Source organism: Nuphar pumila, chromosome 3 (genome assembly GCF_984573655.1).
Source record: "Nuphar pumila chromosome 3, dmNupPumi1.hap1.1, whole genome shotgun sequence".
NCBI lineage: Eukaryota > Viridiplantae > Streptophyta > Magnoliopsida > Nymphaeales > Nymphaeaceae > Nuphar > Nuphar pumila.
Window position 1 is genome coordinate 119,495,395 of NC_143251.1, and position 14,300 is coordinate 119,509,694.

Here is a 14,300-nt window from a genome sequence, read left to right on the forward strand (position 1 = left end):
TTTTCAAAAAAAACAAAACAACTGATCACCATGGGGACAAATATCGCGATATTTATTAAAATCGCGCGAAAAAAACGCAACATAAACTGTAAACGTTTTAAACGGTTAAATCTCGCGAGATTTACAAAATCTCGAAAGATTTTTGTTTTGTGACAAAATCTCGAGATATTATTGGTCACAGTATATTTTTTTTCCACGCGTTCTTAACCTTGAAACCCTAGGTGACAAAATCTCGAGATCCTCCCCACTTGTTTGCGAAAAACACAAACAACTTGTGTTGTGTTGTGCGGTTCTGCCTGTGAGAGCACTGAGATGCAACCCGACTGCAACAGCCAACAGGTTCATCTCTCTCTCTCTCTCTCTCTCTCTCTCTCTCTCTCTCTCTCTCTCTCCACACGCACACACATTCATATTGGGTAGAGTTATTTTTCGCCAAATGTTTAGGCTATCGTTGTTTGATGATACATTCCTATGCAGCAGACTCTTAGAGTTCTGGTGATTTGTGATTTGGGCAATGCCCACAAAGTGTTTGAGGGAATTCCCCAACGAAATGTTTATTCATGGAATGACATTGTCAATGCATGCTTCAAAAGACAATGCCCACCAATTGTTTGTTGCAATGCCTGAGAGGAATGTGGTGTCTTGGAACACTGTGATTGGTGGGTTTGTTCAGAGTAGGTATGACGACAGAGGGTTGAGATTTTATAAAGAGATGAACAGGGCTAATGTTCTTAGTGCGGCTGGTAAACTGGGTGATTTGGAAATGGGTAGGCAAAGCCGCAGTCAGGTTGTTAGTGTTGGGTTTGATTCAGATTTGTATGTTGAGAATTCCTTTGTTTATATGTATGCAAAATGTGGGTGTTTGTGCAATGCATACAGAATATTTGATGGGATGGCCACACTGAGGTATCATGCACTGCATTTTATATTATAAGTTTGCAAACCACAACTTCCATTTTGACAAATGCTAAAAACAAGTAACCATGTGGTCTCCAGAAAAAAACCAACAAATAAATTTCATCGTGAAGCCTCATAATCCAAGTTAAACACCAACAAGGAACATATATTTTTCATTGAATGGATAGCCTAACATAATATGCAAGTGAACTTACGCAGAAAGAAATTTCATAACATGTATGAAATCTGTTACACGTTCCCCTGTGGCACCCTCATCAAGTACCCCATCACTTCCAGCCAAGTCCAGAAGAGAAAGCTTGCTGTATGTGCTTTCCTCCATTACCAACAGGCTAGAATGTACATGAATTGTAATCACCCTGAAAGTATCCCAGTGAGTCATAACATAATGGTAGAGTGGGAGAAAAATAAGTGTGTATGTGTTTTATATTATAAGTTTGTATACCAACATAATGCTAGTGTGTGTTATTCCACTTGCATAATTTATGAATTCCAGCATATTATATTCATGTTTTTAGTTGCATCTTCAGATACGATTAAACATGGGTACCATCAGTTCTGCAGATGCCGATAAAATCCCGATAACGAGTTTTGACATCATGCCTTAAAACCTAGAAAACCCTCTTTCTCATCAGTTCTGCAGCGGACTTATCTCAATATCAAGACATAGTTCCTCTCTTTTCTGGATTTTTGGGTGTTGAACATCATCGTCGTCTTGAATTAACTCAGTGCAGAGGCATAGATTTCATGGAGGAAACAGAGGACAAACCGACTCCCCCCGAAGCAGGCACTGACCATGAGATAATGACGAGGTATGTAGTTATATTGGTTTAATTTTGATCCCACATGGAGTTCTTATCTATTTTCAGAGTTAGATATGTTTTTGCATCGTTGGGTGTCTCAAGTTTGCTCTGATACCAATTGGGTCTCTCTCAGAGATGCCTCAAAATTAGTGGGTTTGCTCAAAGAAATGAAGGAAGGATTGGATACTGTCAGGGGTAAAGTTCAATCACTCACTGAGAAGGTTTGCCTGACCTTATTAAATGTTTTCAATTAAAAATGGTAGATTGGGTTCGATTGGCTTTGATTGATTAATTAGTTTGGTTTTTGGTGTATGATTACGATTGATGCCAGGTTAAGGAGAATTGCTTCCCAACTGGGGAAGGGATAAGCTACCTTGATGCCAAACACTTGTTACTCCTCAACTATTGCCAATCGATTGTTTACTACTCGCTTCTTAAGGCCAGGGGTCTCTCAGTCTGCGATCACCCCGTCGTCCACAGCCTTGTGGAGTCGAGATTGTTCTTGGAAAAGGTCTGGTTGAGATTCCTTTTAGTTCAATATTTTTGAATTATTAGTGAGTAAATGCACCCTGTTTTACGGTCTACTTATTTTTCCAGTGCACAAATAAGAAAACATACATGTGCATATGCGGGTGGGCACCTATGGTGCAAGGCACCCATTGCCATGGGTATCTTCATGCATAAAATTGATAATCATATGATTAAAGCTTGATTATACTGAAAATTTCCTATTTGATGCCTAATTTTCTCCTTTCACGTACTCAATTTGTTTAGTTTTTGAGAAGAGGCTATTGATCATCGAAGTTGAGGACAAACAATTTGCAGCACAATTACTTTCACAAATTTAGGACTCTTGCGTTTTACACTGTCTTTGCTTTTGTTCAATCTTCTTTTATATATATATATATATATATATATATATATATAACTTTCAGCATTTTTTTGTTAGAGCATTTACATAAAGCATTGAATTCAAGCCACTCATCTTTTAAGCAATTAAACTGCCATTTCAGTTTTGTTCATTATGGTTACTCCTGCGCACGTGGTTGTCTATATACACAAGCAATCATGGTCATATTAATACAAGTTTGCATGTTTTCTAACCTGTCATATTGTTTCACAAATATTGAATTTGGTTATTTCTATAGGTTCGTCCTATTGATAAAAAACTTCAATATCAAGTTGAGAAATTGATAAGAGCTGCTAATAGTGGATCCACAAAAGTGGCACCTGATGGGAAGGAAAGTGATGTTAAGGATGATCTGTTGAAATATAAGCCTAACCCGGATATGATTGTCAGTAAGATGGATCAGGATGCCCAGGTAACTTTGGCATACCCTCTGTCAGTTTTTGTGATTTACAGTGAAAATTGTTCTGCTTGTAACTTTTGATGTTTACATTTAGGATGGAAAAGGTGTATATCGTCCTCCTATGTTTGCTCCTACTAGCATGGATGAAGGGAAAAGCTCAAAACAGAAGAGGATGGAGCTGAGAAAGGAGAAAGAAGCAGTGAGGCAAGCTTCACATAGTTCCTTCATGAAACAAATGTTGAATGAGTTAGAAGGAAAACCAGAAGAGGTAAATATTTCATCACTCAGCTTTTACTTATCATTATTGCTCATGGATGTCACACACACACATTTCTTTGTTTTATGATTAAGCTGGGGTATGAACAATTTGGAGTCCTGCCGAAGACCCATGGCTAAGATAATGATGCTATTATACAGCCATCACACAACTTATTATGTGTAATTTTATTACTGTCATTTATTGACAGGTGAGAACCAGTGGTTGGTACGAAAGCAAGGATTTTGTTAGAGAGAAGGCAAAGTTTGAAGAGCGTGCATGCGTAGAGGAAGAAAACTTTATACGTCTTCCATATTCTAAGGAAGAAAAAAAGAAAATAAAGCATCTGAAACGTTCTAGAAATGGGTATGAAGATAACATTAGCCAAATAACAAACTCTATTTTTATCTGTTCGCATGCTTCTTTTCATCAACTCTGTTTTATTTGTTAATATGTTTCTTTTTGGCAATTCCCTTTTTTATGCACTGTTGTGATTCGTAAAGATAACAAACTATATAATTGCAGGTTATATTAAAAAACTGGGTTAAATATGACATGGATTTCTATTTTCAGTATAAAATGTTTCTTAGTTTTGCCACTAGCAATTCCTTTTCAATTAATGCCTTTTATTGCTCCTTTTTTTTCTCTGTTTTTTCCTTTTTCCCAAGGTTGCTTGGATTGGTGGATGATTTTTATCATGAAGTTTCTGGTTTGTTACCTACTGAAGAGATGGAGGGTAAGCAGAAGACAGACTATGCCAATGTTAGCAAAAGAAAGAAAGGTTTTAGCAAACGCAAGGTATATCTTCCATGTGACATTATTTCAAAACACATGCAAAATCTTTCGGACATGCCCATGCATCTTTATGAGTTTGCTAATATGTACTAAAACAAGAGCATACTGAACTTGTATTGTGTCCCTTTTCACGATGAATTTACCATTTTTAGGTGAATGGATTATTATTAAGAGTTTGTCATCTCACTTGGATACGAATCACTCACTTCCCCAACAACTAGTTACAGTTGATTTTGTAATAACTTAGGACTCAAACAAATAGATTTAATGGTATGTGGTCATGATCTTGTCTTGAGTGCTCAACTGTGTATGGTACTGGTGTTCATAGTTATGGTAGTTGACACTTCATAATGCAACCTAGACATATTCTGAGCCTGATTTAGAAGCAAAGAACTACACTGGGTAACATGGGGCCATAAATCTTATGATTTTGCTATCCATGCTGTTAAGCTTATAGACTTTTTTGTTATATTGGCAATTTCTAAACATGTGCATATAAATGCTGCCTGCTTTCATCAAATATTCTTATAGCTGCTACCAAGAGTGGAGACAATGGTGATTCATGTCACAAATATACTTTGTAATCCAGCTTGTGCTAGGTTTGTTGCTTGTCTGCTCATTGATACTTGTGATGTCTTTTCTTTTCCTCTTTTACAGCGCCATGTTTCTGTTTGGTAGTTGATTTAGCTTGACTGGTAATCTCTTTTTCTAACCAAAACTTTATCTTATTCACTCGAGCTTCCAAAATTGAAACCGTAGACAACAAAGTAGTTTTTGGTATTAGGATGAAAAGTGGAGATAGAAGCAACTTTTGATATTAATAGAAGTATGCACAGTTGCATGTACCTGCAACAAAATCAGGTTTAAGTTCTGCTTTCTTTTTTATGCTGCTTGGAGCCTTAAAGCCGCTTACATTTCATTCTGTTTACTAGAGCACAAAGCTCTCTCGCATACACCCCTAGTATGAAACTTTTGCTTATCAATTTTTTGTGTTCTCTGGTGCTGCTGTTTCTTTGTTCATTATATTGGAATCTATCCTCGTACAGTCTTTTATAATGACAATCTGTCTTGTCACTGTAGAGGATGCGATGAAATAGTAGCTCCTGGGAACTGAGATGCACGGTTAACTGTTAAAGAGAAGCAGATAGATACAACATTTGCGAGTAGTGTTACAAATAATTATGGCTGCAGTTCACCACATACGACCAACTCAGAGTAGTTTTTCTCATTCTATTCATTTCATTGTATTGAGCAAAAGCCATCAGCATGAAATACATAGGTTTAACGTATATTCGTTGGTGTTTTGACCGAACCATTGCAGCTGACCAGCAGTTATGAACTTTTTTTAATGTTTATTTTTCATAGTTGGTTGCGGATGAGTAGATTCTATACACTCAAATATTGTTACATCCCACAGCTCCTGTCCTGTCCAGGCATTCTGTGAACTTAAACGAGTATGATAGCTTTTTTTGTTTCTGTAAACCTTTGTACCGTGGTTTAAATTAATTCATGGAAAACCTCTCAAGATTACAGCCTGAATTTTTTCTTGATGTGGTTGAGGCCGTGATTAATTTAGGGGCTGTTTGTTACATGGCACTAGGGTGGAACACCCTTTGCCATGAAATGAGCAAAATGAATGGAAAGTCATTGGCCGCTGAACTTTGCATGAAAGTGGTTCTCTGCCTTTTAGTGTGCAGGCCCCACAGGATGTTTCTGCCTTGGCTTTTCATTTCACCACAAGAGAAACAGGGCCACTTTCACCTGAAAGTGGGCCTCCTTCCCATCATTTGAAGTGAAACAAACAGCCTCTTGGTGTTCCCAGTTTCTCTGAATACTGATGTTAAAGTTTTGGAATCAAAAGTCTCTAACCATGGACTACTTAAAGATGATGGGTTGTCCTGAAGGGTGCTTGGACAGCGATGGACATCGGGCTAGGTAGCCCATCTGTTATCTGAACATGTTGTATATTAGCTCAGAGATTGGTAAACCAACATTCTGGATGCTAAAGTAGCATTGTTCATCTTCTCATTAGCTGCAATGTAGGTTGTGTTTGAATGTTCAGATTTCAAGCTAGGATTTGAGATCTGAGCATTACCGTTACACATATCTGTGGCCCAAAATGTATGCCTGAGGTTCTCATACAAACTACACCCAAATGATCTCACCAAACTCTAGCCAACTAATAATGTGGAACTCCTAGATTCCTGTTTAGTGGAATGATGATGCAGTATACTTCTGTTATTATGATATCCCTTCATGGTTTTTATTGCCGGCCTTCCTAATACTGGATCTGGATCTTGATCTTGGCGGTATGAGAGGATTTCCGATTTTATTGAGCAGCCTACTCTGGATATTTGTTTATACATGGCTGTGAAGTGTGAACTATCCAACAAGGGGGAACCCAAGGGTGCGCTTGAATACCACGGATTGTAGAACCTTTATCAATTATAGTGTGGGGCCTATGCAAAGACTAGGTAGACAAACTCTGAGTCTCATATTCCCCTGGGATTTCAAATCCAAGCATTCAAAATGCAACCTAAAACTCCAAAAGTTTTTTTTCGACAGAGAAAACTCAAGTTTACCACATGATACAACCTTAAACAATGCATACTCACTAGGCCACAAATTCTCAATTTCCCATTGTGCATTGCAGATAATACACTAAGGATTGTTGGATACAAACTTGAGAAATCATTGCTTTTATTACGACCAAATTCAAATTCGTTAGCAACATGTCTATTAGATGTGATGATTTATGGTGATCTGGATCCTCTGAAGAAGCCACATATAATGTGACCATTTGTTGTCAAATATAAAGATTGAGAAAGCCCATGGACCCTTGGCGAGCTCATGGGGTCAGAATTAAGAGGCAATTTCATCCAAGTCCAGGAAAATAATTGCTAGCAAACAAACAGTGAAAATGATGAAAGGCTGAACATCTTGGCAAAGATGTTTTTTTTTTTACCAACGAAAATGTGTTCAATGTTTCAAAATGTTTTTGATGATAAGAACAAGAAACTTTTGCTGTAGGGAATACCCCAGGAGAGCCCGGCTTGGATGGGGCCAAGCCTTGTCAGGCCAAGACCCAAGACTCAGACCCACCTATATGTTTGTTCAGTTAATGCTAGGCTCCAAAGAATCTTTTATTTTTTATTTTTTCAAGTGAAGATGGAAGATAACCGAAGTGGGATCAGGTGATCGGGGCTATAACTCTGATTACCTAATCAACCAATCTCATCGAAAAATGCTGAGCCTTGTAGTTGTAGCAAACAAAACATGGGGACTGCAAGGATGCTTCCACGAGATTGGTTGCAATACCCTGTGATTCTTGGAGTTTTTCAAGATCCAGTGAATGTAAATCACAATCACAACACTTTCTCAAAGGTTAGTGAAACATGAGAAAAGTACAAGTTGTGATTGCCAGCTGTGATTGGTTTTGCCTTGAATCTTATAAAAGTTGGTCACAAGAAATAACCTTGTGACCAACAATCACAACTACTTTCTCAGCTCTCATTGTCCATTTCCCACCTGTGATCAAAGCAAACATGCCCTAAGTGATCTCCCCAATCACTTGATCGCTTCTTGCAATAACTCCTGTAGGATTTGAACCTGAAACCCCTCAATTATGATAGCGTGACTAACCAACTCCAATCTGATCAAATGTTTTACCGTTGGGACCAGGTAGAAACCAACAGCACATGCAGCCCAAACCCCACATGTTTGGTTTGATCTTTCCGCCCAAGCTGCACACCCAAAGCTAGGGCTGGAAAACGAGACGAGTAGTTCTAACAAGAAATCTCGAGCAGGGGTGGGAAATGAGACAAGCAGCTTGGAGCTTGCTGTTTGGCTCAACTCAGCTCCTGAAATGTTCAGTTTGGCTCACTGAGGGGAGCCACAAACCAGCTCATTTAGGTATCAGAGCTGAGTATGAATAGAAGAAGCTTGCTTGGCTTGTTAATATATATACACACACTTAAAAAAAAAAAAAACAAGTCAGCTCGTAAAGCTCAGCTTATAATGAGCTCAGACTCCGCTTGGCTCGAGACGAGCTCATGAGCCGAGTCTGAACAAATTTTCACCTTTAAAGAGAACCCAAACAGGCCAAATTCAGCTCGTTTGCCAGCACTACCCAAAGCCCAGTAGGCCACCCAGCCCGATGTCACTAAAATCTGGGTTGGGTCCCAAAGTAGTTTCTTTATAATTAATCCTATTGGAACAGGTGGACCCTCGTCTTTTTTAATTTTTCCTTTTTTACCACAATCCAGGGATAAATTTACCACCATTGTCGAATGGACTTGGTTAATCAGATTAGCACCACATATAGCCAAAGCTTAAGTACAAGTTTGGTTAATCATAAGTGAATTTAAACGAGCTTTAACAGCTCAAACTAGTGCTCGAGCTCAAACTTGTTTAATTGACAGAGTTTACATATAAGCTTGAGCAGAGTTCGTTTAACAAATAAATGACCTCAAGTCAAGATCGAGCTACCCGGCTCCTTGTGGCAAACCCTACATACCAATATGCTTGTTATTCGTAGACCTTGCTTAGTGCATCAGCCATTTAAAAACTTTAGTAAACATCTACTTTTCTTCAAAGTGATAAAATTTCCATTGAAAGGCAAATGGTGGTAAGTGAAATCACCCATCGCCATTGTCTCATTCTTTATTCAATTACCAAGACATGAAAAATAAGATGTGGTTCATATGGACATGCCTCCATCAATGCACACATGTGCATGTGGGCACGAGTGCGTGCACGTGCGAAATTTCTGAGAGCATGTCCCTCAAAAAATGCAAAACGAGTGAATCAACTCAACAAAGAGACAGGAAACACACTACACATCTCAACATTTATTCGTGTTGAATAAACCTGATCAAGATCGACACTGACCAACTACTAGAGAAGAACACTTTCCCCCCTTACACATCCTTGCAATGACCTCTTATGTTTATTTCCAAAAAAAAAAAAGTCCTCAATCATAGTGGACAGTATCTTGAAAACAATGATTTGAAGAAATTGGTCAAACAACTTGATGTTAGTCAACACTGTGCTTCCTTTTTTTGGGGTTTTGGAAGATTGTATAGCAACAAACCTGATACGAGTATGATAGTTCCAATAGCAAAAAATGGGGTCAGAATAGCACCTTCGGGGATCCAAGGCAAAGGAAGTGAAAGGAGGTAAATGGAAAGTGGCACTGCAGAGAAATGAGAACATTAGTTCCTAAAATTACAGCATATGCATATCAAATTATTTATTTATTTAGTATTTATATTTACAGTCCACATCTACATATTTATTCACTTGTTTATATTTATATTTATAGTCCATATCAATGTCTTAGACATCATTCATTAAAAAAAAAGTCTTAGATATCATCCAATATTGAGTTGACTTGAAAAAACTGAACTCAGTCTTGCCTACAGATATTTGGAAAAACAATGCACCTAGGCAACTCAGATATTCAGCAGGGTCGGTTTGTTCTGCTCCATAATCATGGTAGGTATCCCATAATGAGCTAAAACGGCAAATGATCCGGCAAGCCCACTGAAATGCTACCTTCAGTTATTTGTGGTCATCATGCATTACAGGCATATCATAATTCCTTAGCTTGTCATTTAAGAATTGAGTTCAGCTTCTACTTGTCAGCTAACTTAAGCAACCAGTACCAAGTTCATGCCAGTTACCAAATGTGCAATTTGCATGCACACAATCACGTGCATGTATATTATATATATATATATATATATATATATATATATATATATATATATATATATATATATATATATATATATATATATATATATATATATATATATATATATATATATATATATATATATATATATATATATAGGGCAGTCAACGGGTTGGGTATCCAACCTATCAGGGTGTACCTGAACCCGCCCAAATAACAAGTTGTCAGATTCAGGCTTTGGGTTTGGGTTTTGCCGGGTCAATAAAATGAAATCCCAAACCCGAATCAACATAATATCAAGAGCTTACTTTCACTAAGGGTCAGATATCAGGCAAAAATAATAACCCAAACCCAGCCCACATATTACTCAGGCCGGGTTCAGGTCGATCGAAATAATATCCAGGTCGGCATCTTTTATGCCCATACCTGGATATTTGGGTTGGCATCAGGTCGGTTTGGGTACCCAATACAAACTTGACCCGTTATATTGGAAATATATTTGGCACTATTTGCAATACTGCATTATCTACTAGATTCCATTCGTAAAGTATTAGTTGCAGGTGTTTTTTGCTTAATCTGAATCTATGTTTCAATGCTTGCTTACTAATTGCTTGGTTCACAATTTGCTTTCAAAGCTCATATCATTTCTCAAGTGTCAGATCTTCCAAACCATGATCTGAAGGTTGAGGTGCCAAACTCTACGGACTGTTTCTCCTGCACGTTGACAGAGTGCCAACTTTTCATGGGGCTTGTCTGAAAGCCCCCCTCGCAATCTACTTGTGGCCAAAGAGGACTGTCACCTTCCTGCATGATCCTGGTAATCCTCGTAATGAAGGATACTCAAAGAACATGTGGGAGGGGTTCTCCTCTTCTCTTTTGCAGAGATCCCACCTATTGAGGAATTGCATCCCGAGGCGTTTGAGCTTATCCTGAGTGAGCAACTTTCAATCCCGAGCAAAACACACTGTTATCAACGTGCGATGATAGTTTTGTTTATGCCACACCTGTTTGAAAATTGAGTCCACTGAAAACAAAAGATTGAGAAGAAGCGAGAAGAAAGGAAAACACGATTTACGTGGTTCGGTCTCTATAAACACCTACATCAATGGTGCAAAGTCACTACTCAACTCGATGAATTGAGCATGTTCCATTGAAGACTTTATATAATATTTTACAAGGAGGTATTGCATTAGAACTCTCTTTATTTTTCACATTGCCGTGGACTCCTCTGGATGAGTCCATATTAACATGAACCTTATCACCTTGCATTTGACCAAGACTCTTCATTAAGTTCTGATTATGCAAACCACAACTTCCATTTTGACAAATGCTAAAAACAAGTAACCATGTGGTCTCCAGAAAAAAACCAACAAATAAATTTCATCGTGAAGCCTCATAATCCAAGTTAAACACCAACAAGGAACGTATATTTTTCAACGAATGGATAGCCTAACATAATATGCAAGTGAACTTACGCAGAAAGAGATTTCATAACATGTACGAAATCTGTTACACGTTCCCCTGTGGCACCCTCATCAAGTATCCCCATCACTTCCAGCCAAGTCCAGAAGAGAAAGCTTGCTGTATGTGCTTTCCCCCATTACCAACAGGCTAGAATGTACATGAATTATAATCACCCTGAAAGTATCCCAGTGAGTCATAACATAATGCTAGAGTGGGAGAAAAATTCCTGTGACATATATTAAAAAAAAAAAATTCTTGGCATTTTTTTTAAGTCTAAAAAATTAGACCAAAATGACCCTGAGTATGTTGACCGCTCCTAGGGTCGGGTTGACCACACCCGGTGCTGCACCCGCATCGCGTCCCGTCGACGCAGGTGCGGCACCCTGCTAGCCGAATCCCAATGACATAAGTTGTACAGTACAAAGAACAGAGTGTAATGCCTTGTTAACTTTTTATTTTTTATCTCTCTCCTCCAAGCTTCTCATATTTTTCTTAAATGCTACCTGACCTTTCTCATTTGGTTTATCAGTTCTTTTTCTGTCTCTTTCTCCTCCCATTTTTATCAGTTCCTTTCAATCATTTTATTGATGTATTTCTTTTTTATTTTTATATTTTGTAAACTTTAAAGTCTTTTTAGCTGGATGGTACCCATGTTTAATCGTATCTGAAGATGCAGCTAAAAACATGAATATAATATGCTGTAATTCATAAATCATGCAAGTGGAATAACACACACTAGCATTATGTTGGTATACAAACTTATAATCAGTTGGTTGGTGTCTCTTCAAATCCCTTTGTAGGCCACTCTCACATGGATGAGTGTGTGTTTTTGCTTAGTAAACTAGTTTATTTTGCAGAAAGAATACAATAACAATCTTTGCATAAACCAATGTGATTATGTGTTATTTGCATATTTATTCTCACCGATTGAACCTTTTCCATGAAGCTTAGAGCATATACTAATCAACTCCTAAGTCCACTACATGGTTTTATATCTATTCTTTTCTTCCTGGGGTAACTAATGGGCAAAGTGGATTTAGGTACCAAGTCATACATCTTCATTAATACTGCTCTTTCACTAAATGATTTAAATATTTGATGTGTTTTGATGTGCTTAACAGAAAACAACAAAATGTTCTGCTAAATATTTGATGTGTCTTTATGTGTTCTATATAGGAAAAAAGACGGGGAGACCTAAAGATGCATTATGGAACTATGCTACACTACGATGTTTGTTTGAATAGTCTTTTTGTATAAACTTAATAGTTCTATATAGGAATAGTCTTTTTGTATAAACTTGAATTCTCATGAACTTGTGGTCAATTTGTTTTCGTTCTTGTTTTAGTTGATGCTTGATACTTATTTGAATGAAAGTACATTTGATGCAAATGCTTGATACTTATTTGATGTTTGATACTTTTTAGATATGGTTAGTAGGATTGAAAATAGATTTTATACTTTTTTTGCATGTAAAATTAAATTAGTTTATTTTATTTATTTTATTTTTTAGATTTTTTTAGAATTTATTTTATTATTTAATTTTTTCCCTGAGATTTTGTCAAAAAAAACTCAAGAAATATTCAAAAAGTTGAAAATCTCCCGAGAAATTCACTGCCGAGAAATTGCCGTTTTAAACTTTTGTCACTATGTTGATCACCTATTATCTTTAAAATGACTTTTACACGCAGAGGTTGTTGGATCCGGGTTGGCCAATGACTGTAAAGTTTTTTGGATCTGGTACATATCGTAACCAGGTTCGACGTGTTTGTTTGGATTGAATCCTGCAGAATCAAGTCTAATGAGGATAAACGTGTCACAATCAGTAAAACTTATTGGATCTTGGCCAGATAGTATATGGTGTCTACCTGGGTATAAAATCACCTGAAGCCTGATCGGGCTATAGTTTGGACCTATTCAGGGCCCTGGTGAAAATCTGACCCATTCTGGACACTCTTGATTCAGAGGCCTACGCCATGTTTTTTGTTTAGATATTTACATGGAGAAACCACCTCAGGCTCAGAGACCTAGTGGCACTGGCTTTACCTGCCGTATTTATGATTGTTGTCCGAACTGTTTGCAACCCTAATTTTAGGTTAAAAATTACCAGCATCCGATTCTCAGACTGCAGAACCAGAGATCTCAAGAATGATCATGGATTCCAAAGAACCCTCAATGCCATACATGTTTGTTATGGAAAATGACAGAGTACCGTACAAAAAAAATGATGTACTGTATTTTTGAAATTCAGCCCATGTCCAAAATTAGGGACAAGGTCTCCACCCCCGCCTCGTCTCTAAAATGAAACCTTCATCCCCGGTCCACCCCCGTGGCGGGGGAGACTTTGGACCTCCACCCCCGCCCTGTCTCAAAATACTAATCCCCGTCCCCACCTCGTCCTTGTTCCGCCCCGCCTCATCCCCCGTCCCCGTCCAACCGGTTGGGGCTCCATCGACCTCTACGTTCGGTCGATGAGCGTCCTCTATGGCATCGATTGGGTCTCTGTCGACACCGATGAGGAGTCGCAACAGAAGCTCGAGGATGACTTTGATGCCTTCACGACGACAAAGGCGACCGACCTTGCACAACCGCTCGTCGATGCACATATCCTCTTTCGGATCCACATCATGAAGGACCACGACATGAAAGAGCGACTCTGCCTCGAGGTCGAGCGGCTCGGCCTCTCCGCAGTCATCATGGGCAGCCGCGGCTTCGGCGCCTCCAAGTGGACTAGCAAGCGTCGTCTCGGCAGCGTCAGTGACTACTGCGTCCACCACTGCATCTGCCCGATCGTCGTTCTGCGCTACCCGGAGCGTCAGAAAAGAGGCGACGATGACGACTGATAAAATAGGGTTAGGGTTAGTAAGAGAAGATAAAATATGAAGGGGTGGGGGCGGGGGAGGGGTGGGGCGGGAGGGGGAAAGTGCCAGTCCATCCCCGCCTCCATCCCCGCACAGGGATGAATTTTAACCTTCATCCCCGCCTCCATCCCCGTTTCATGCCCTCCATCCCCGGTCCAAACAGGGCAAGGCGGGGCCCCGCTTTCCTCTGATCCACTGCCA

At 38.8% G+C, this 14,300-nt stretch overlaps 2 protein-coding genes across 2 annotated transcripts; both read left to right on the forward strand.

Moving 5' to 3' along the window:
• The first annotated feature begins 297 nt into the window (after positions 1-297).
• LOC149843467 (Sas10/Utp3/C1D family) lies at positions 298-5,493 on the forward strand. Its single transcript, XM_090001843.1, has 9 exons — positions 298-339; positions 1,645-1,727; positions 1,852-1,939; positions 2,050-2,229; positions 2,867-3,040; positions 3,123-3,296; positions 3,496-3,650; positions 3,953-4,082; positions 5,160-5,493. The coding sequence occupies exons 1-9, from the start codon at positions 313-315 to the stop codon at positions 5,169-5,171; spliced, it is 1,023 nt and encodes a 340-aa protein (XP_089857969.1). The 5' UTR covers positions 298-312; the 3' UTR covers positions 5,172-5,493.
• An 8,216-nt stretch (positions 5,494-13,709) lies between these two features.
• On the forward strand, positions 13,710-14,081 carry LOC149843468 (universal stress protein PHOS32-like). The gene has a single exon (XM_090000915.1). It carries the CDS (start codon positions 13,710-13,712, stop codon positions 14,079-14,081), a length of 372 nt encoding a protein of 123 aa, XP_089857041.1.
• The last annotated feature ends 219 nt before the right edge of the window (positions 14,082-14,300 follow it).